Raw genomic sequence first — 24,502 nt, forward strand, 5'->3', positions numbered from 1 at the left:
TCCGATTTCAACTTAAATACCCTGCAACCTTGATTTCCTTCAGAATTTTAGCCATAATGTTATCAACTATTTTAGCCATAATGGTATCAACAATAGAGGGGATATTTATTTGCAAGTCCAAGTTACCAGATGATGGCAAAGAGGTGGAAATGGGCATTGCTGCTTCCCTGACAGAGGTCATCTTGGAAGAAGTCATGTTAGCAGACTCCCTAGAGGGCTGGCGCTGTTTGTCTGATGCGGAAAAGGTATTGGTCCATATAAAGATATGTTGGAAATGCAGAGTATTGCACGTCATTAATTCTAAGCAGGTCACCAGGTCGTATTTCAAGATGCACTTGTATGCACGGGGTTAATGGAGGGCAAGGGACACCAATCACAAAATTCTCACATGGCCGGCGAACGACCTGGAAGCCCCATAATCAAAGAGATCTTTTCATGTTAAATAGAAACAAACTGCTGCAAGATTCAAACTTGTCAGGCTGTGAGTGACTTTGCTGATCACAAGAGGGGGTAGACATTTGCAGAAGAACAGTAAATCATTGTACAATCAGGGTTCTACTTCAGCCCGCCCCGGAAGTCCAATTTATGTAATGTAAGATCACCTTTGTAATGTCAGCCTTGGAAAATTCCGGTGATTACAGAGAGGCAAAGCCCAGTCCTGTGTTGTATAAGAGCAAGTACAGTTACTCACTCATATGAGGAGAGGGGGGAATGCTCCTCCTGGCTTTAGCTGCATGAAGACCTCCTGGCAGACATGCTGGGCAGGGAAGCAGCAATGCAGTCCTATTAGCTTTTGTAGTGGATATCGCCAAGTTGCTTGATCCCACAGGTCTGATTTAAGGCCCTTTTACATTTAGCGATGCACCAGCGATCCGACGAGCGATCCGACCCGGTCAGGATCGCTGGTGCATCGCTAAATGATCGCTAGTGAGCTTTCATACAGAAAGATCTCACAGCGATGCAGCAGCGACGCAGCGCACGATACTTACCATTCACACACAGCGATCCTGCGTCCTCCCGCCCGCCTCCACGCGTCGCTGGACGTCACAGCAGGAAGTCTCAGCAGGAAGCGCCCGACGAGAAATGGACCCGGACATTCTCGCGCGATCAGCGATGGACAGCGGGGGAGCCGGTCGTTGGTAAGTATCACACATAGCGATATCGCTAGCAATATCGCTATAACGTCACAAAACCAGTGACGTTTTAGCGATATTGCTAGCGATATCGCTTAGTGTAAAACCCCCTTTAGGTCTCAAAATGTTCCTGGGATAAGTGGCAATAATCCCTCAGTGAAAGAATATGAAGTGGAACCTCAAAGTCTGCTTTTTTGTTGCCTTTCAGGGAAGTCTTCTTGAATGTGGTTTTGAGTACCTTGAAGGGGTACAGTTTTTAGAATGGTGTCACTTGTGTATGTTCGATCATACAGACCCCTCAAAGTCACTTCAAATGTGATTTGGTCTCTAAAAAAATGTTTTTGTAAAATTTGTTGAGAAAATGAGAAATCGCTGGTCAACTTTTAACCCTTATAACTTCATAACAAAAAAAAATTTTGGTTCCAAAATTGTGCTGATGTAAAGTGGACATGTGGGAAATGTTACTTATTAACTATTTTGTGCGATATTACTCTCTGATTTAAGGATATAAAAATTAAAATTTGTGTAATTTTCGCCAAGTTTCCGTTTTTTTTTCTCACAAAAAACGCAAGTCATATCAAAGAAATTTTACTGCCATCATAAAGTACAATATGTCACGAGAAAACAATCTCCGAATCGGTGGGATCCGTTGAAGCGTTCCGGAGTTATTACCTCATAAAAGGACAGTGGTCAGAATTGTAAAAATTGACAGGGTCAGAAAGGTGAAAACAGGCTGGGTCGCGAAGGGGTTAAGGTAATGAATATTCACTCCACACCTATGGAAGTGGAGAGGCATTCATATTACCTTAATGAGGGGGACCAAGTGATTGCTCTGCCAAAAATTCTCCTGGTGCCGGAACCAATGAGATGGAATGAGCAGGAAGGTGAGTAGGATGTCTTCTGGAAGCCGGCGGCTGCGGGTGTCACTGTGTGCTCTATAAGAGAAATGAATATTCATTTGTCTTTAGCAGTGGGCCCAGTTACAGCCGCTGGCTCCTGCCTCCTGTGACCCGCCCCCCCTCCCCCGCCAGCCCTCTCCCGCCAGCCCTCTTGGACAATTGACTCTGTGTATAAGCTGAGGGGGGTGTTTTCAGCACAAAAAAAGTGCTGAAAAACTTGGCTTATACACGAGCATATACGGTATATAAAAATGGTATAGCTGAAAACATCCTCTTGTCCTGCAAAAAACTAGCTGCCAAACAGCTTTAGCAGTGGAAAAATAAAAAATATATATCGCAATATAGCGATGCAAAAATAATTAGTTTTTTTAATTAAAGTTTTTGTGTAAAAGCGCCAAAACATAAAGATATAAATTTGGTATTGCTGTAATCGTACTGACCCGAATAATAAAATCCTGAATTGCTGGTTTTTGTTCATTCTGCCTCCCAAAAATCAAAATTGAAATTGATCAAAAAATGCTATGTGCCCGAAAATGGTATCAATAAAAACGTCAACTCATCCCACAAAAAAAAAAACGCTCGGCTCACATTTATTCTGTGCTCTACGCTGAGCGCTTACAGAGGGGTTTCCATGTAAATCTCTGAAATACGTGATTCTTATGGAACCTCCAGCAGAAAATTCCCTATAATGAGGCAGATGGGAACATTGGACATTGTCGGTCTAAGATCTGGTGGTGTCTGTCTTTTTAGTTGTGCATAAAAATGCCATCGACCACAGTTTTGTGCACTTCTGAAAAGAATAACACGGCTGTACAGAGGCCAGAGTCCAGGGTAAGGGTACCGTTACACCTAGCGACTCACCAGCGATCCCAACCAGCGATATGACGCGGTCAGGATCGCTGGTGAATCGCTAGGTGGTCGCTAGTGAGCTGCCACTCAGGCATATCTCACCAGCGACATCGCTGGGGACGGGGATCGCTACTTACCTGTCAGATGCGTCGATCCTGCGTTCTCCCGCCCACGTCCACGCTTCGCTCATCGGCGCCGCAGGAAGCGGACGACGAGGAATGGTCCAGCAGCTTCTCGCGCGATCAGCGATAACCATCGGGGGAGCCAGTCGGAGGTAAGTATCACATGCAGCGATATCGCTAGCAATATCGCTGCAACGTCACAAAATCGGTGACTTTACAGCGATATTGCTAGCGATATCGCAGATTGTAATGGGGGCTTAACTGTGCTGTCTCATAATAGTGAATGGAACCCTCAGGGGGTTTGTCTAAATCACGTCATTTAACGATTTAGATGGAAACCCCAAAGTAAGTTCTCAGTACAGCACAGGATATACTGTATGTGATACAAAATGTTTTGTAAAATGTTCCCAATAAAAGCTTCAACTCAATCCACAAAAAGCAAGTCCCCACTCAGGTCTGTCATCTGTTAACTGAAATATAGGGGGCTTCCACGTTATTGGTAGTAGAAAGGATCTGGAAAAGCGTTGTGCCCCCCACCTCCTAAAATAAATCCAGCAAATTCTGTGTTCCCAAATCCAAATGCCCTCCTCCCTTCTGAGCCCCACAGTGTGTCTAAACCACACTTAGCATCCACATGTTTGTCAGGGGTATAATTTCCAAAATGGGGTCACTTGAGGGGGGATATTCTGCTTTTCTAGCACTTAAGAGCTCTGTATATGGAGTTTGCAAACTATTCTAGGAAAATCTGCGCTCCAGGAGATAAACGGCGCTCCACCCCTCCTTATTCTCTCCGTATAGCTAAGCAGTACTGTACAGCCACATATAGGGTATTTCCATGTTGAGTAGAAATGTTGTGACATATTTTGGTGTCATTTTTACCAATTTCCCCTAGTGAAAAAAAAACCTAAATTTTTGTGGTAAAATGTAATTATTTTTTCTTCTCTGACCAATGATATAAAATGCTGTTACACACCTGTGCTGTCAGTATGATCACTGCATCTTTAGATGAATTAATTGAGATATGTAGTTTGTAAAATGGGGGTCACTTATTGGGGGTTAAGCTTTTCTGGCACCACAGTGGCTCTCACAGTAGGTCATAGCAGGCACAAACCATAATCGTAAAATCTGCGCTATAATATGGCACTTCTTCCTTTATGAGTTTTGCACTGTGCCTGAAAAGTAGTTCCCGATTACATATATGTATTCGCGCAAAAAGGAATAATTGCACAACATACTGTAAGGTCCATGTTTTCCTATTAGCCTTATTAAAAAATAAAAGTTATGGTCTAAAACAACATTTTAGCTGTAAAATGTATTTACTCTTTATTCACTGCCCAATGGTATAAATTTCTGTGAGGCACATATGTCAACATGCTCACTTTACCTCTAGATGAATTTATTGAGATGTGTAGTTTGTAAAATAACGTCACTTATGGGGGAGTTTCTGCTGTTCTGACAACTCAGGGGCTCTGCCAATGTGAAGTGTCACCCTCAAACCATTCCAGCAAAATCTGAACTCCAATATGGCACTTCTTCCCTTCTGAGCTTTGCACTCTGCCTCAAAAGTAGTTTTCGACTGCATATGGGGTATTGGTGTACTCCCGAGAAATTGCACAACAAATTGGTGCATTTTCTCCTGTTACACTTGTAAAAAAAAAAAAAAGAATTTGGGGCTAAAAGTTATTGTGGGAAAAAATGTAAACTTCTGTGAAGCACCTGGGGGTTCAAGGTGCTCACCACACATCTAGATGCAGTCCATGATGGGTCTAGTTTCCAAAATGTGGTCATTGGTGGGGGGTTTCAACTGTTTAGGCACATCAGGGGCTCTCCAGACACGACATATCGTCCACTCTCGATTCCAGCCAAGACAAGCTATGCTCCTTTACTTCTGAGCTCTGCACCAAAACAGTAGTTTTGCACCACAAATGGGGTATTGTCATACTCAGGAGAACTTGCACAACAAATTTTGGGTTCCATTTTCTCCTGTTAACTTTGTGATAATAAAAAAAATTGTGGCTAAAGTAACATTTTTGTGAAAGAAAGCTAAACGTTAATTTTTTCTTACACATTGCTTCAGTTCCTATGAAGCACCTGAAGGGTTAATAAACTTCTTGAATTTTTTTTTGAGCACCTTGAGTGGTGCCAGTTTTTAGAATGGTGTCACTTTTGGGTATTTTCTGTCATATAGACCCCTCAAAATCACTTCAAATGTAATGTGGTCCCTAAAAAAATGGTTTTGTAAATGTTGTTGGAAAAATGAGAAACTGATGGCTAACCTTTATAGCTTCCTAACAAAAAAAAAATGTTTCCTAAATTGTGCTGATGTAAAGTAGACATGTGGGAAAATGTTATTTATTGACTTTTTTTTGTGACACGACTCTCTGATTTAAGAGCATAAGAATTAAATGTTTGAAAATTGTGAAATATTTTATTTTTTTGACAAATTTCCATTTTTTTCACAAATAAATGCAGGTCATATCAAATAAATGTTACCACTATCATATCACAAAAAAAAAAAAATTTGTCTCATAATTAGTGGGATCCATTGAAGCGTTCCAGAGAATTAGAATTGAGAAGCGTTCTCAGAATTGTAAAATTTGGCTTGGTCATTAAGGTCAAAATTGGCTTGGTCACTAAGGGGGCTAGATTCTAGACTTTTGTTCATGATGGGTTTTATAATTTATGGTTGTTTATTTATTTTTTTTCAGTATAAAAGCATGTTTTTTTTTCTTTGAGCTTTTTAATACCATATTAATTAATTTTTAGTAAAGGTTAATACAATATACCATATTAAAAAGGTGGTCACCACTTCTTTTCTTCAGGAGCACACTGCTACCAGCCCCAGCTTCCTGCTTTGCCATCCTGAAGGTTGATAGTTTGGACCAGTGGTATGGTTGCACCAAACTAAAAACTCTAGCAGGCCACTTGCAAGGGCTGTTTTGGTGCTGTAGCATTGGAGGTGAAGCAATCAGGCCAGCTTCAGAGCTGAACGAACAAGATATAAAAGCTTAGAGCCTACTAGTGGCGAAAGTACTTACCTAGGTAATAGTGATGAGCGTACATGCTCGGGTGCTAACCGAGTGACTTCGGTGTGCTCGGATAATATGTGCGAGTCCCCGTGACTGCATGTCTCACAGCTCTTTGATAGCTGTAACACATGCATGGATTGCCTGTTTGTCGAACAGCCGAGAGACATGCAGCCGCGGGGACTCAAAAATATTATTTGAGCATGCCGAAGAGACTAGGTTAGCACCCGAGCATGCTCAGATAATATCTCATCCAAACATGTTCGCTCATCACTACTAAGTAACCATCTACTCTGAGGACTACAGGGAGTCTGATATACTAGGCAATGAGCTGTACATTATAAAACATTAAAGCCACTGGAGTGGTGCCACTAATCTAAATTACTTGCCCCCTAGTAATATACTTACCAGCCACCATCTTCATCTGTTATCAGCACTGTGTAGGGTTCGGGCTGAGGGAGGCGCGATTAGGTGTTGTTGATGCTGATAGGTGGGGAAGGTGTGCTGTTCCCACAGAACTGGAGGGGGGGTGACCCACTTCCTGATGCCGACAGACTGTAGACTTGAGACAGAAATTGAGTTCAACAGGCCTGTGTTTATTCACCGTTCCTTGACGACTTCCAGCACTTTGCTACAGGATTTTTCACCGTTCCTTTTTACACAGACCTGGGGTACCTTCACTTCCTATCTACGCCGTTGCGGCGTCCTTTGTGGTTCTTCCCACTGTGGCTGCCCTAGGCACATCCACCACAGCGCTTCACCTTTCAAAGTACGTCGTCACTTGCCAATCTCAGACCATCTGTCTGCCGCTACTGTCGTTTTGGGTCACCCCCGTGACCGGCTTCACTGTCAGTTACTAACTGAGGGCTTCTACCGTATTCCTTGCTATGGCAATCCCTCCTATCAGATGAGCTCCCCTGGCTGACTGGACTTTCTGGAACCTTCCCTCAGCCTTTATACTACCAGCCTAGGTAGCTCCGCCCACTCTCACCTGATAGTAACCTTTAGCCAATCACAGTGACCTTGACATCTGGCAGTTACATAACCACCCTCTCCTACACTCCCCACTGCCCTCTAAAGGTCACTCTACAGCACGGCACCCTTTTTCTCTTACTCTGTGTTTCCATTCCTATACTGAGCCATCCCTCTGCCTGTCACTAAAGGCAGATCTCTCCGTCAGGTCCACCTCCCTACAACTGTTCCAGTCTGTCTTCTGCAGTTTGCGACCTGCCAGATCGCTTAATTGTTTTCTGGGCAATCCAGAAGTCACAATTTAAGGTAAGTCTATGAGGGCCAAAAAGAAGCTCTCATAGACTTGCAGTGAGAGCTTGTGACCGTTACTTCTGACTTTCGATCAGTCAGAAACTGTGATCACGAGATGGCGGCAAGGGACCAGACCAGCACAGGAACAGCAGAAGACAGCAGTTGGTAAATATATTAGGGGCAGAGAACTTACATTAGTGGCACCACTTCAGCGCTGAAATAATAAAAAGTTGGAGGGTGCTTAAAAATACTCTCAATTCTTAAGAACAGAGGAATTTTAAAGTAAATGTTGCTTTTGTAAGCATGTTGCAATTTTTGCTACATAAGAACTTGAGACAACCCCTTTACTTGCAAGGGTTGATCTTTAGAAAATGTCTTACAACTAATACTTGTTTTGCATCATACAGGAGGTGTTCCTTCATTGTCAAGTTTTGGTCTGTGGAGCCACAGATGAGCGATCACGATGTGCTCAAGGTTGTCGACGCCGAATGCGTAGATCAGCAAATATTGAAGAAGAAGAAGAAACAAGTCACCTCTCAAACCATCTTCTCACTGGAGGTCCCATAATAATAGACATGGAAGAGTAGTTTTTCTTCCATTCATCTTGACAGTGCTGTATATAATGTGCTCTTTCTATTGCTCCATATTTCCATTACTTATATTTTCTATTATATTTATGTTTGTTTTACTCCTAGCACCGTGATCAGGTCTGCTATTCAGTTAAATGACCAGAATCTTGATTAAAAACTGTGGTGCCAATTCAGCATTTGTGCGTCCTTTTTTTTCTATAGTAAAAATAGTTCTAATGCTATTTTTTTTATTTGCTCCTTATTCATTTTTTAGGTTGCATCTATATAAAGCTAACTTTGCTTGGTTTTCAAAATCAAAATTTTTGTGAAGTTATACTTCATTACGCTAGTGGAGGACAAAATCTGTCAATGTTTCTTTGGGAACAGTTAAACACTAGCATACGTAACATATGACATTGTAAAACTTATTAAAAGGATTATGCTACTTTTGGTTTTTTTTAAAAAAAGGCACAAAAAGTGAGAGAGTAAAAATAGTAGTTATCTTTGAGTTACCGGTAGTTTCTCTTCCTCAAACCTTGTATAGTCATTTTGATAAATTTGGCACAAAATCTGCCAGGTAAGAGGCCGCTCATTCTGTTGACCACTTTGTCTGCACAATACCAAGGGTGCGGAGGTAAGAAGAGGCTGCTCACACTGCTATCCTCACTGTTTATATGAACTAATACTGGATATATTAGAAATGCTGAGAAAAGAGGAGGCTGCTCTCACTGCTGTCCACCCAGTATATATGATCTAATACTTGAGATACTAGAGGTGCTGAGGTAAGAGGCTGCTCACACTGCTGTCCTCACAGTCTATATGAACTAATACTGGAGATATTAATAGTGTTGAGATAAGGAGACTGCTATCACTGTTGCCCACCATGTATGTCTGATTGAATAATAGAAAAAGCCAGAGAGCTGAAGTAAGAAGAGGCTGCTCACACTGCTGGCCAACATTTCTAAATGAATACTGAGCAGATACTGTAACCTGGAACTAAAATATGCTACATCCTATAAACCACTCAGCATTGAAAAAAAACATGGTGGACAGCAATGTGAGCAGCCTCTTCTTAAATCATCACCCCAGTATTAGGTCAGAATATACATTAAGAGCACATCTACTTAAACATGCAAGAGAGAAGCTTCCTACCGCACATGCTCACAGGTTATTGTCTGATTAACATTCTACAACTGGTCTTTTTCAATGTAACAAGACAAGTTGGCATTTTGACGTACTAGCTCCATAGACCTAAGGATTTGCTAACTGAAACTATTTATGAAATTATTTTTAAATACATTTTCTTTCCTTCTTTATTATTTTTGTATCCCTGGAGAATCCCTTTAAGGCCGGGATCACACATGTGAGAAACTCGGATGAGTTTCGTTTCTCAACATCCGGCACTGCCGCTGGCACTCGGGAGCGGAGCGTGCAGCTGCATAGAAATACATGCAGCCGCACACTCTGCTCCTGAGTGACAGCGGCAGTGCCGGGTATTAAGATGAGAGACTCGTTCGAGTTTCTCGCATGTGTGATCCCAGCCTAAAGGGTTGTATCACAAAGATCTGTGCATACTCTATTAAAGCATACGTACATCATAAAGCAGAATATTCTGCTTGAGTTACGTATAAAGGTTCTCAATCGAGAACTTGAGTCATCTGTGTAATTCATGACCCGTATAGCCAATGAAAATGTTTCTTGACAAAATCAGCTTTTTCCCAGAGGGTGTGATAAGCTAATCACCACAACAGCTTTCATCTGAACAGTACAGTAGTTATCTCCGGTACACAACCACTTTAAACATTATGGTGTGTTTGTCTAATAAAAATATAGTATAAATATAAAAGCATATTTTATAAAATTTTTATTGAGTCAGTCAGGTGCACTAAAATGAGATCAAAGTGTATAATCACACTGCAAATCATAAAATAATTGGATGAATGATGAGAGTGAATAGATCACATTTACAAGTAGAAGATGGATGTGCCTCAGTTTCAAAAAGTTGTTGTAGCTGGTATTCATCACCGAACAGCATATGATTGAGCTTGTTCTGGGTATAAGTGGGGGTCTGAATTATAAAATATTAGATGAAAATTACTAAACATGGTAAAACTCGCTATTATTCTGGCCTCCACTCTTTGATAAGACATTGTGTTGGGACATGAGCCTGGTTCTTCCTAGTAGAGACTATCTCTCTAGGACTATGTCTCTGGCTGTCTAAATCGTACCAAGTTTTTTGTTTTAAATATTCTGCATAGTTCCTTGGGATATCTGGCATAAAATGTCACAATAAATAGATGTTTACAGAAGAAAATTGGGGTAAATGAGTGTCTTGTCATGACCAGTAAGGAAAGCAGAATGGCAACTCCTAAAGGCATCCTAGAATCTGGAATTTGCTGGCCTTCAAGGTTTTCTCTTTGCAGCCTAATGACCAGATGCAACTTAACCTACAAATAAACTGAGTTACTTCTCACAGTAGTGGTATAATGTTCCACAGAGAATACCGGCACAGAGTTGTGATGTCTCTCCATTGTCCACCAATCCTTGAACCACAGTAATGTTCTATGTTTGAAGCTATTAATGTTCTTATAGTTCATCTCTTTCCTCCTCATTGCAGATACAGGCTGATCGTTGACTATTCATGAAAGGTCGACATCCCAAGGTCCAGACAGTATTAAATACTGTGTCAGCCATTGACTCACATGCTACAAGGAAAAAAATTACAGTTAACTTATACATACTATTGGTTGTTTATTTTCTTGAATATTTTACAAATGTATCAAATAGTTCTTTGGGTGCTGTTTAGTCCTAAAACTGGATCAATACAATGCAACTAGAAAGCTAATCAACTTTTTGCCGATAAATCTGATATATTTGTAAAATAGTTTGAATCAATGTGCACATACACTGCACGATTATTGCTCAACTGACGGTTCTCTTTGGGGGTCATTTAATGAGACACATTGTGCATGGTATATGCACTTTTAAAGAGGTCTACTCAAGAACGCCCTTTTATTTTTTTTCTAAGTTTATATAAATAGGTCTAAGGCTGGTTTTACACTTGCTGTGTTTTTGAGGCCCGTTTTTGCAGGCAAAAACCTTCTATGATGTACCGCAAAAACAAGCTCCTTTTTTGCGGTACCATTGAAATGTATTGCGTCCGTGTCCGTATGCCATGAAAAATATCGAGCAAGCTCGATATTTTTTCACGGCAGCAAATACGGCCCTCCTACTAATTTTTACGGGCCAATTTTGCTGCCCCATAGAAATCTATTGAGGCCGCAAAAACAGCCAGCAAAAACACGGTAAGTGTAAAACCAGCCTAAAAATATTTAAATGTTTCATTTTTCTGATACAGAGCTTCAAATTCCTAGTTAAGATGTTTAATTATAGTTAAATGATACAGTTCAAACACCAATACCTGCTACTAGGGATAGTTTAGGCACTTAATGAATGCAATCATAAAACAATAGGCCAAAACTATCTAAAACTGGCTTCAAGCAGGCAAAATTCAGTATACCTGTATTCAGGGCCACCTAAAAAAAAATTTCTGATCCTCCTTTCTGTAGTTAGGAATGTAGTCATACATTTATCCCAAGGGGACACAAGCCAAGAGGAAAGAAACACTTATGCTTCTTCTAAAAACTTGTCAACACTCTAATACCTGAATATTTTGATGATCACCTCAATACAAGCCCATAAGCTATTTTTGTAATTAACACAACACTGAGAGTGGCTCAAAGGTCAAAGGGTTTCTGCTACTTATATCTGTGAACTATCCTCATGATTGGTGGGGGTCCAACATGGGAGCTCTCACTGATCATCTGAAATCACCTCCAGTGGTGACCAAATGTAAACCATGAACAGAGAAGAACACCACAACCATGTACACTGTTCAATGCCCGCATAAGATCTGTACTAAATACTTCTGATTCATGCTCGGCATAGAGGTGTCAGGTGTCGTACTCCCAATTATATTATACCGATGACCTTTCGTAAGAAATGGTCATAAATATAGGAGTGGTGGACAGCTCCTTTGTAATTGAACAGTAACAGATGTATGAGATAGCTAATAGGTATTATTAGTTTGAATAAGTTTTATTTGAAACATCATATGAAAGCACAATAACCAATCTCCCATGCAAGGGAGCATATATTATATTTATAATAACAAATTACATATACAACAAAAAGGACAGGGTAGGGGAAGGATAGTCAGTAGGAGTTCAGCCATACAGTGCTTAATATTAATGTGAAGAACCAATTTGAAACATCCGTCTCAAGTAAACACCCAATATTTGTTATGACTTCTGGTAAGGCCTTTTCTACAAGTCATAAACGGTTAAGGGGAAAGCCGCAAAGCCAAGTCTAGCTGTGTATTTGTATGTAATTCTATCCAAAGATTCCAGACATTGAGAAATAAGTTCCACGTATCAGATCTAGTAGATTCTATATGCTCATATAACATGATGGTATTCATTCTTTCTTTTACCAAAGATATCAACAGTGAAGGGGTTTTCCATCTTGCGGCTATATGCTGTTTGTTTGTTGCCATACACAAATAATTCACCAATTTATGAAAACTTTTAGAGAATCTCGGCGGCTTAGTACCCAATAAAAAGGCAGAGGGCACTAAATCGATTTGTTACCCAAACATTTATTCTACCAGACATTTCACTTTCTTTCAGAGCTCAAGAAGACCACCAGATGTGTTTCTTGTCCCCCGATACCCCACATCCCCTGAAACAATCACCGGAGACACTAGGGAACAAATTATGAATTCTATCTGGTACATAGTAGGATCTATGTAGAACCTTCAAAGAAGGCTCTACCAATGAAGTTTGATAACTACCTTTAGATAATGTCTCACTACTACGGTACCAGTCATCAATCGACCTGACGAATACTAAATCTTCCTCCCATTGTCTACTAGGTATTATTAATATCCATGGTTGCCTAAGGTGGCTTGTTGGTTAATGAACACCCCCTAGACTAAAATCTAGAAGTTAAAAAAGTTAAGATATAGGTATAAAGATGTCAGCATTACATCTGATGATTGTCAATTGGGACATATTGTATGCTACGGTCACCCTACATACAAAGTTGTACTTATAGGCTTCAATTTAAGTTACCTGTAACTTGCATATGACATGTTGGCTATTCGGCTGTTTTAGGTGCCAAATTATATCTCCAGAACATTGACATGGCAGCAAGAAGCGGTCCTCTTTTAGTGATGTGACCCATCTTAAACATTCTCTGTCTCACAACCATCTATCCCCTAGTCTTAATGTTGAGGCCGTGTTCAGATTTTGCAGCCAAAGTGTGCACTTTATACCATAATTCCAGCAAAATACATCTTTTTGCAGTAATTTTAAAAAATTGCTGCAAAAATGTTGCCGTCTCAGCTGACACTCCCATTCACAGGAGCGTTCGCTGCGAAATTGGACATGGCCGATCGTCATCTCTCTCGACCGTTAGTCGGCTAACACACCCATACATATTAAACCGTCATCTGAACCTATTGATATCGTGAGTTCAGCCAACATTAGTCTAAATGTGTATGGAGGCCTAAAGGCTTTTTTTTTCTTATTGCTCCAAATGTTAAAGACACTCTGCACCTTAGCAATACGTGTAGCACGCATATGTTTATTTCAGCGAACCAATAGGGCAGAGTAGTGATAGTCTTGTCTTTTCATGCCGTCTCCTCCCTTACTACACCTCCATAAGCAATACAGTCTAGCCATGACTTAGATTGTGGACACTCAATCATTCCCACAGGCTGTCGTTATCAGCCAGAACAATGATTATACTCCTCAATATTGAAATTGCAACACCAATAAAGAAAAATGTGGAATTATGGAAATCATAGGATAGATGCACATGTTAAGGATATACAAATAATGAACACATGGAAATAAAATTTTGAAAACATTTTGGTTTATCCTGTATCAAGTGTGAGTGACAAAAATCCTTGCACTTACACACTTTGGCTGCTATCAGTGAGCTTATTAATTTTTGTATGAGGAATGTTCTGCCACCCTGAATGCACTTGGGCAAATCTTCAAGATCCACTGCTGGCAGCTCCCTTTCCAATGACGTCCCTGATGTGCCCAATGTCCCATCAACGACCAGAGATGCTGCAGTCCATGGTTGTATGTCTATGTCAAGCAGGCTGCTTACAGTAGCACCGATAACATAAGACCTGGCGTTGTGTTGAAAAATGGCTCCTGGGATGCTATGTAGAAATCAGGGCCGGCTCCAGGTTCTTGAGGGCCCTGGGCGAAAGAGTCTCAGTGGGGCCCCTCCCTTTAACACATACCATGATTCATGCCGTGTGGCATCCGTGGTGCCGGCCAAAAACGGGCTTGTCTCCGTGTGGATCACACGGACACGTATGTGATCCACACGGACACACGCTCTGTGGCAAAACACGTTCTTGTAAAGGAGGCTATTGATTAGTAGTGTACGTATGAAAGAAAGATGAGAAAGAAAGAACAGAGTGAGAGAGAGAACAGAAAGAACAAAGAGAGAAAGAAAGAAAGATTAGAGAGAGAAAGAAAGAGGGGAAAGAAAGAGAAAGAAACAGAACAGAGTGAAAGAAAGAACAGAGCGAAAGAGAGGAAAGAAAGAAACAGAACAGAGAGAGAAAGAAAGAGGGGAAAGAAAGAGTGGACAGAAAAAAAACAGAAAGAAAGAGGGAAAAAAGAACAGAGAGAGAGAAAGAAAGAGTGGACAGAAAAAAAGAACAGAGAGAGAAAAAAAGAAAGAGGGGAAAAAGAAGGAACAGAAAGGTAGAGAGAAAGAAAGAGGGGATAGAAAGAAAGAACAGAGAAAGAAAGAGGGGAAAGAAAGAACAGAGAGAGAGAGAAAGAAAGATCAGAGAGAGAGAAAGAGAGAGAGAGAGAAAGAACGGGGAAAGAAAGAAAGAAACAGAGAAAGAAATATTCTATAAAGATACCATAGCAGCCCAGCTCCCATTGTAGTGCCCACCTGAGCCTCCCGCTGCAGAACATATCATGATCCGCTCACATGGCCAGCATCCCCGATTCCAAGGCAATCCCGCTGTTCGCACTGTCTGAGGACACGGTGATGGATCTGAAGCATTCCCCGAAGTGCCTCCATGGTTCCGTCAAAATCTCCTCCCGAAATTACCTCATTTCCGGTCAGTTCCAGCACGTCACTTCCAGTAGAACATCACAAGCGAGTTTTAAAGTGCTCTTTGGGGCTCTGCCATGTAATCCAGTGTCCGTGGGAAAAGTAAGCTCCCGGCTGGGGCAGTCTCTCTCTCAAAATCGTGACTATCCTGCTGGATCCAGGACGGTTGGGAGTTATGAATGCTCCCCACCATATACCTTGTACACGCACGGTTCCTGTTTGTATGCCTCGTACACACACGGCTCTGCTCCATACATCTTGTACACACGGCTCCGCTCCATACACACGCGGTTTAACTCTGTACACACTCGGCTCTGCTCCGCTCCGTAAACACACGGCTCAACTCCTTACACTTTACACACAGGGCTCCATTCCGTACACCTCGTACACACACGGCTCTGCTCTGTACACCTCGTACAGACACGGATCCACTCCATACTCATCTGGCTCTGCTCCGTACACCTCGTACACACGTGGCTCTGCTCCGTACACCTCATACACATGCGCCTCCGCTCCGTACACACGTGGCTCCGCTCCGTACAACTCGCACACGTCCAGCTCCGCTCCGTACACCTCGTACACACAAAGCTTTGCTCCGTACACCTCGTACACATCCGGCTCCGCTCCGTACACATGCGGCTCTGCTCCATACACCTCATACACACGTAGCTCCGCTCCGGCTCCGTACACCTCGTACACACACGGCTCCGGGCTCCGCTCTGTACACCTCGTACACACACGGCTCCGGGCTCCGCTCTGTACACCTCGTACACACACGGCTCCGGGCTCCGCTCTGTACACCTCGTACACACACGGCTCCGGGCTCCGCTCTGTACACCTCGTACACACACGGCTCCGGGCTCCGCTCTGTACACCTCGTACACACACGGCTCCGGGCTCCGCTCTGTACACCTCGTACACACACGGCTCCGGGCTCCGCTCTGTACACCTCGTACACACACGGCTCCGGGCTCCGCTCTGTACACCCACAGCTCTGACACACACACACACACACACACACACACACACACACACACATACACACACACACCTCTGCTACATTCCCCTTGTAAACCCCCCTGACCCCACACAAACTTCCCGCACCCTCATCCAGCACCATGACAACCTACACAGCAGAGTCCTGCAGTCACACTTCTGAGCATGTGACCACTAACTCCTCCCCTCTTGTGACCTCATCACAGGTCCTGTGCCAGAAGAGTACATAGCGTAGCGCGATGACTCATTGCTGGCTGCGGTGGCTCTTGGAGAGGGCGAAGGATGGGGTTGGTGCATGGGGGGCGTGGCGGCGGGTACCCAGACAGCGTGAGTGGGCCCCCCGTCTCGCCAGGGCCCCGGCACTTGCCCGAGTGCGCCGGGTGCTGACGCCAGACCTGGTAGAAATGAACATACCACTGGTTGCACAAATGTAATGTTAATGTAATGCCAAGCTCTTTTTGTACCTTGAATTAAGATATGAAATTTATGATGAATTGGTTTGGGGCATGTAAGTATAATGAACTGGGAGAACAGGGAAGCACTCTGGGTGTGAGGGGTTGAGTACGCAGTGACTGGTAATGAATTGGTGGAAAGCGTACAGCTGAAAATTAATTTAACTTTTTATTGGAAGAGGGAAAAGTGGCTAATTAACTTGAATAAGGAAGTGTGTGTATTTCTGCACATGGCACTCATACTGGATACTGAAAAATCAAGAACATTTAGTTTCCATTTTGCCATCATTTGCATATCATTTACATGTATATCAGTCCTTTGATATCTATAATTCCATGACTTTTCCTTTTTTGTATTGGAATTTCAATATTGAGTGTAATTGTAATCATCAAACTTCTATATTCTGGAACTATGGCCGTTGGAAGCACAGATAATACTGTAGCCTGACCATGGATTGTTGGTACATGACGAGTTTCTAAAGGATTGTTATTTAGTATTATTATTTCCAATTATTAGTATTCTTAACAAAAATGACTACTAGTTTATTATGGGAAATATGAGCGCAATTACCATAAAAGTTTAATTAACAAAACATGGTACGTTTAAAATAAAAAAAACCTGCTCTATGTATAATTAAAAATCTATAGCTTGGAAATATCAAAAGATAATGTAGCTCTTACCTTCAACTTTGGAGACAAACCCCAGGCTTTTCTTCAAGTCTGAACAGATGGAATGTAGACACCAGCGGAACTTTGCATCACAGCGGTACTTGTTTGCCCCACAGGTATCATAACAGATATCCAGCTGGTTACAGCACTTTGTCATAGCTGGAATGCCCATATCCAACTGTATAGAGCAAGCAAAAGATCTTTAAAGGCCTTTTCCGGCTAACAATTTTTTTTTAAATACCGTTAGAGAGTTCAAAGTTAATAAAGAATTTCCCTATCTGCTAACCAGAGTGGAGACCTGAAGGATCTGTGAGGTCCATTTGCTAATGGAATATCCTATTTACTTTTAAGGGGCATCATGGGTGGAAACCATGCTATTTGTAGATAAATTATATTGATGTAACATTATAAATACACTGATATGCTGCACTGCTCTCAGTAATATGATTTTCAACATCACTGTTGATTGTAATCAATAGCCAGTTAATACTTTCATTAGTGATTAATCAATTATTGGGACAAGTCTTTTTAATTAAATAGTCCTCCGTATTATAGGCACAGATACTGCTCTAGCAAAAATTAAGAGACCACTTCCAAATGTTCAGTTTGTCTGATTTCTCTCTTTATAGGTATATTTTTGAGTAAAATGAAAATTGTTATTTTAGTCTACAAACTTCTGACAACATGTCTCCGAATTTCCAAGCAATACATTTTTTTTTCTGAATAGGAGAAATGGTCAAAATTAAAAAAAAAACAAACAAACAGTGCATTAACACCTCAAATAATGCAAAGAAAACAAGTTCATAATCATTTAGAAAAACAATACTATTGTTTTGACTGGAAGAGTTCACAAATTAATATTTTGTGGAATAACCTTGATTTTTAAAAACAGCTTTCATGCGTCTTGGCATGCTTGCCACCAGTCTCTCACACTGCTTCTGGTGCAAAACTTTAAGCAGTTCTCCTTTGTTTGATGGTTTGTGACTATCCATCATCCTCTTAATTACATTCCAGAGGTTTTCAATGGGGTTCAGGTCTGGAGAATGGGCTGCCCATGACAGGGTTTTGATGTGGTGGTCTCTTAATTTTTGCCAGAGCTGTAAAGTCACCTTTACTAATGAGGTGATATAATATAACATACAAGTGGGGTCAATTCTTTTATGTCTATGTTAATTTTGTGACTATTCACATTATGCCATGAGTACTGCTAAGTATATTAAATGGAAAGAGGGGGGCATACCTAAAGAAGACTATAAATCTCATAGATTGTGAGCTTGTGAGCAGGGCCCTCATTCCTCTTAGTATCTGTTATGATCTATGTGATTATTGTTATGCTGTAATATCTATTGTCTGTACAAGTCCCCTCTGAAATGTAAAGTGCTGCGGAATATGTCGGCGCTATAGAAATAAAATTTATTATTATTATTAATGCTCTTTGCGGGGAATTCAGAGCAAGAGTTAGAAGAGCTAAAGCCAGTAATGAAGTAAGGTTTGTAAGGGAGACCAAAAACAGCAAAATGAAAGTCAAAGATGCCAAAGGATTTTTACAGGATGAAAAGGGTGAAGTGGTAAAAATGATATTAGAATCATAGAATGGTAGAGTTGGAAGGGACCTCCTGGGTCATCTGGGCCAACCCCCTGCTCAAACCAGGATTCACTAAATCATCCCAGACAGATATCTGTCCAGCCTCTGTTTGAAGACTTCCATGGAAGGAGAACTCACCACTAGTGTTGAGTGATACCATCCGATATTGAGAAATATCGGATCGGATTGGATCGGCCGATACCCAAAAAGTTTCGGGTATCGCCGATTCCGATACCAGAAGTCCCATTCAAGTCAATAACACAAATATCGGAATAAAAAAAAACCCTTTCTTTACTTGTACATCCAGTTCGGGAGGGGGGAAGAGTGTGGGCGGACACTGTGCGTGTCTGTTTGTGCGGGCGGAGTCTGTACGGGCCTGCCGGGGGTCTGTGCGGGCCTGCCGGGGGTTGTGTGTGTGTGCAGGCATCGTCCGATGGGACTACAAGTCCCATCGGGCTATGCCTGCTACAATGACAGTGATTGACACATTAGCCGATGATGGGACAGTAGTAGTCCCATCATCCGGCTAATGTGTTGAATGTAAAAAAAAGAAGAAAAAAAATATACATACTACATATATACAACATTCATACAACATACATACAGTCATATGTTAAAGTTTTGGCACCCCTATTAATGTTAACCTTTTTTCTTTATAACAATTTTGGTTTTTGCAACAGCTATTTCAGTTTCATATATCTAGTAACTGATGGACTCAGTTATATTTCTGGATTCAAATGAGGTTTAATGTACTAACAGAAAATGTGCAATCTGCATTTTAACAAAATTTGACTGGTGCAAAACTATGGGCACCTCAACATAAAAGTGACATTAATATTTCGTAGATCCTCCTTTTGCAAAAATAACAGCCTCTAGTCGCTTCCTGTAGCTATTAATGAGTTCCTGGATCCTGGATGAAGGTATTTGTGACCATTCCTGTTTACAAAACAATTCCAGTTCAGTTAAGTTTGATGGTCGCCGAGCATGGACAGCCCTCTTCAAATCATCCCACAGATGTTCAATGATATTCCGGTCTGGGGACTGGGATGGCCATTCCAGAACATTGTAATTGTTCCTCTGCATGAATGCCTGAGTAGATTTGGAGCGGTGTTTTGGATCATTGTCTTGCTGAAATATCCATCCCCTGCGTAACTTCAACTTCGTCACTGATTCTTGCACATTATTGTCAAGAATCTGCTGATACTGAGTTGAATCCATGCGACCCTCAACTTTAACAAGATTCCCGGTGTCGGCATTGGCCACACAGCCCCAAAGCATGATGGAACCTCCACCAAATTTTACTGTGGGTAGCAAATGTTTTTCTTGGAATGCTGTGTTTTTTAGCCTCCATGCATAACGTCTTTTTGTATGACCAAACAACTCAATCTTTGTTTCATCAGTCCACAGGACCTTCTTCCAAAATGTAACTGGCTTGTCCAAATGTGCTTTTGCATACCTCAGGCGACTCTGTTTGTGGCGTGCTTGCAGAAACGGCTTCTTTCGCATCACTCTCCCATACAGCTTCTCCTTGTGCAAAGTGCGCTGTATTGCTGACCGATGCACAGTGACACCATCTGCAGCAAGATGATGTTGCAGGTCTTTGGAGGTGGTCTGTGAATTGTCCTTGACTGTTCTCACCATTCTTCTTCTCTGCCTTTCTGATATTTTTCTTGGCCTGCCACTTCTGGGCTTAACAAGAACTGTACCTGTGTTCTTCCATTTCCTTACTATGTTCCTCACAGTGGAAACTGACAGGTTAAATCTCTGAGACAACTTTTTGTATCCTACCCCTGAAAAGCTATGTTGAATAATGTTTGTTTTCAGATCATTTGAGAGTTGTTTTGAGGAGCCCATGATGCCACTCTTCATAGGAGAATCAAATAGGAGAACTACTTGCAAGTGGCCACCTTAAATACCTTTTCTCATGATTTGATACACCTGGCTATGAAGTTCAAAGCTCAATGAGGTTACAAAACCAATTTAGTGCTTCAGGAAGTCAGTAAAAAGTAGTTAGGAGTGTTCAAATCAAGAAAATGATAAGGGTGCCCATACTTTTGCACCGGTCAAATTTTGTTTAAATGCAGATTGCACATTTTCTGTTAGTACAATAAACCTCATTTGATCCAGAAATATAACTAAGTCCATCAGTTATTAGATATATGAAACTGAAATAGCTGTTGCAAAAACCAAAATTGTTATAAAGAAAAAAGGTTAACATTAATAGGGGTGCCCTATTAATGTTAACCTTTTTTCTTTATAACAATTTTGGTTTTTGCAACAGCTATTTCAGTTTCATATATCTAATAACTGATGGACTTAGTTATATTCCTGGATCAAATGAGGTTTATTGTACTAACAGAAAATGTGCAATCTGCATTTAAACAAAATTTGACCGGTGCAAAAGTATGGGCACCCTTATCATTTTCTTGATTTGAACACTCCTAACTACTTTTTACTGACTTCCTGAAGCATTAAATTGGTTTTGTAACCTCATTGAGCTTTGAACTTCATAGCCAGGTGTATCAAATCATGAGAAAAGGTATTTAAGGTGGCCACTTGCAAGTAGTTCTCCTATTTGATTCTGCTATGAAGAGTGGCATCATGGGCTCCTCAAAACAACTCTCAAATGATCTGAAAACAAACATTATTCAACATAGCTTTTCAGGGGAAGGATACAAAAAGTTGTCTCAGAGATTTAACCTGTCAGTTTCCACTGAGGAACATGGTAAGGAAATGGAAGAACACAGGTACAGTTCTTGTTAAGCCCAGAAGTGGCAGGCCAAGAAAAATAACAGAAAGGCAGAGAAGAAGAATGGTGAGAACAGTCAAGGACAATCCACAGACCACCTCCAAAGACCTGCAGCAACATCTTGCTGCAGATGGTGTCACTGTGCATCAGTCAACAATACAGCGCACTTTGCACAAGGAGAAGCTGTATGGGAGAGTGATGCGAAAGAAGCCGCTTCTGCAAGCACGCCACAAACAGAGTCGCCTGAGGTATGCAAAAGCACATTTAGATAAGCCAGTTACATTTTGGAAGAAGGTCCTGTGGACTGATGAAACAAAGATTGAGTTGTTTGGTCATACAAAAAGGCGTTATGCATGGAGGCTAAAAAACACAGCATTCCAAGAAAAACACTTGCTACCCACAGTAAAATTTGGTGGAGGTTCCATCATGCTTTGGGGCTGTGTGGCCAATGCCGGCACCGGGAATCTTGTTAAAGTTGAGGGTTGCATGGATTCAACTCAGTATTGGCAGATTCTTAACAATAATATGCAAGAATCAGTGACAAAGTTGAAGTTACGCAGGGGATGGATATTTCAGCAAGACAATGATCCAAAACACCGCTCCAAATCTACTCAGGCATTCATGGAGAGGAACAATTACAATGTTCTGGAATGGCCATCCTAGTCCCCAGACCTGAATATCATTGAACATCTGTGGGATGACTTGAAGCGGGCTGTCCATGCTCGGCGACCATCAAACTTAACTGAACTGAAATTATTTTGTAAACAGGAATGGTCACAAATACCTTCATCCAGGATCCAGGAACTCATTAATAGCTACAGGAAGCGACTAGAGGCTGTTATTTTTGCAAAAGGAGGATCTACGTGTGAGAAAGTTCCCACGCAGCTTTTGCCATAAAGTGATACCAGTGAACTATAGTAACCTCTCAGTGATGCAGTGCAGGAGATCGTCGTGGGACACTCGTGGATTTCTGCAGATCAGGGAGTATATCGCTTGTTTGTTATTTTAATATTTTTTACAGTGAGATGACACTGGCTTCGGGGAACAAAGTGACAAGTGATGGTGAGTATGTACTCTATGTTATATGTACTGTATGTCTATATGTATGTATTGTATGAATGTAATGTATGTAGTATGTATGTTGTATGTCTGTAGCATGTTGTATGTAGTATTTACTATGTATGTATGTATGTTGTATGAATGTAGTATGTATGTAGTATGCATGTATGTTGTATGAATGTTGTATATATGTAGTATGCATGTAGTATGTATGTTGCATGAATGTTGTATGAATGTAGTATATATGTAGTATGTATGTACAGTCATGGCCAAAAGTTTTGAGAATGACACAAATATTAATTTTGACAAAGTCTACTGCTTCATTTTTTCTAACGGCAATTTGTGTCACGCTCGCGCCTTGGCTGAATGGCGCGTGTCGGGGGTTGTGGCCCCACTGTGCCACAGACCAGACTACCCTGGAAGGGGCGTGACTGTGACAGCTACCTTGGTCTACACTGGAGCCTCTGATGGTGAGGTCAGGCTTGTGCGGCAGATAGCTGTCGGGTGCCACTCCAGGGTGGTGTCTGGCTGTGGCTGCTGATCCCACTTGGAGACAAGTCACTTGGACAGATGTGACTGACAGGCAGACTGAGACACAGGGCAAGAAGGTACGACAGATACAGGGCAAGCAGGCGTGGCTTGGAGACACTGGGCAAACTGGCACGGCTTGAGACACAGGACAGGCGGGCACGGCTTGAGACACAGGACAGGCGGGCACGGCTTGAGACACAGGACAGGCGGGCACGGCTTGAGACACAGGACAGGCGGGCACGGCTTGAGACACAGGACAGGCGGGCACGGCTTGAGACACAGGACAGGCGGGCACGGCTTGAGACACAGGACAGGCGGGCACGGCTTGAGAAGGAACAGGTAGGAACCTGTTCACACAGCAGGTGCAGGTATGGATGCAGGCAGGCGTGGAATATGAAGGAACAGGTCTGGACCTGTTCATACAGGAGGTGCAGGTATGGATGCAGGCAGGCGTGAAATAAGAAGGAACAGGTTTGGACCTGTTCACTCAGGGGGTGCAGGTGAAGGCAGAAGTGCAGAGAGAAGCTGCAGAAAGAGGTTCTGCAGTGGCAGCAGGAGTGGAGCAAAGCTGAACCACAAGGTCTGTGGAGAGAAGCTGCAGCAAGAGGTACTGCAGCGGCAGAAGGAGCCGTGCAGGCAGAGCGGCGAGAGCGCAGACGCACAGATAAAGCTGCGAGAGCGCAGACGCACAGATAAAGCTGCGAGAGCGCAGACGCACAGATAAAGCTGCGAGAGCGCAGACGCACAGATAAAGCTGCAAGAGCGCAGACGCACAGACAGGGAGGACACAAGGAAAGACACAGCAAGGAAGGGAGCCACGGACAAGGAGAAAGGGAGACTGATAGACAAAGACAAGACTGAGTTCAGACAGAGAGACAGGGACAAAGACACAAGGACCAAGATATTCTGCCTCCTGGCAGGCGGACAGAGAACAGACAAAGCACTGGGAACAAGACTCAAGGGCCAGGATATTCTGCCTCCTGGCAGGCGGACAGAGAAATGCTAGGCAAGGTACCGAGACATAGGAATACAGACTAAGAGCCTTCAGAGAAGGCAAGACATAGGACAGGGCCTGGCTAGCTCAGCAGCAAGGAGCTAACTGAGTTTAGACATTGCACAGGCCATGTTTCAGTGGGAGTGGCGAAACTAAATAGTCAAGGGCTCCAGGTGATTGGTAAGGGACATATTACACAGGTGCTCCCTGACTGCATAAGAACCAGAGAGTTCAGGCGCCGCCCCCCTATACACACAGTCTGGATACATGGAGAGCAGAGGCACAGAGCTGGCAACAGACAGAATTCACAGCATGGCTTGAAGCAGAAAGTAAGTTGGTGTGCGGGGGATGGGAGGCCATGCAGTGATGCCAGCAGGGTTGTTACAGTACCCCCGCCTTTACGGTCCCTCTTCCTCAAGCCTGCCAGAATGACCAGAAGAAGGAGTATGGG

At 42.3% G+C, this 24,502-nt stretch overlaps 2 protein-coding genes across 3 annotated transcripts in view; one reads left to right on the forward strand and one right to left on the reverse strand.

Annotated features, from left to right (window-relative positions):
- OIT3 (oncoprotein induced transcript 3) overlaps positions 1–8,055 on the forward strand; it is a 97,291-nt gene extending 89,236 nt beyond the window's left edge. Inside the window, exon 9 of the mRNA XM_073585812.1 lies at positions 7,700–8,055. Within this exon, the coding sequence (XP_073441913.1) occupies positions 7,700–7,879 (180 nt within the window). The 3' untranslated portion in view covers positions 7,880–8,055. The remainder of the gene's footprint in view (positions 1–7,699) is intronic.
- A 1,655-nt stretch (positions 8,056–9,710) lies between these two features.
- Positions 9,711–24,502, reverse strand: part of PLA2G12B (phospholipase A2 group XIIB) — a 67,393-nt gene continuing 52,601 nt past the window's right edge. For both annotated transcript variants that reach the window (XM_073585814.1, XM_073585813.1), the window contains exons 3-4: positions 17,146–17,311; positions 9,711–10,566 (exon numbers count right to left, since the gene is read on the reverse strand). In XM_073585814.1, the coding sequence (XP_073441915.1) occupies positions 10,448–10,566; positions 17,146–17,311 (285 nt within the window). In that variant the 3' untranslated portion in view covers positions 9,711–10,447. The remainder of the gene's footprint in view (positions 10,567–17,145; positions 17,312–24,502) is intronic.

Source organism: Dendrobates tinctorius, unplaced genomic scaffold (assembly GCF_039654945.1).
Source record: "Dendrobates tinctorius isolate UK_male_01 unplaced genomic scaffold, ASM3965494v1 ptg000089l, whole genome shotgun sequence".
NCBI classification, from domain to species: Eukaryota; Metazoa; Chordata; class Amphibia; order Anura; family Dendrobatidae; genus Dendrobates; species Dendrobates tinctorius.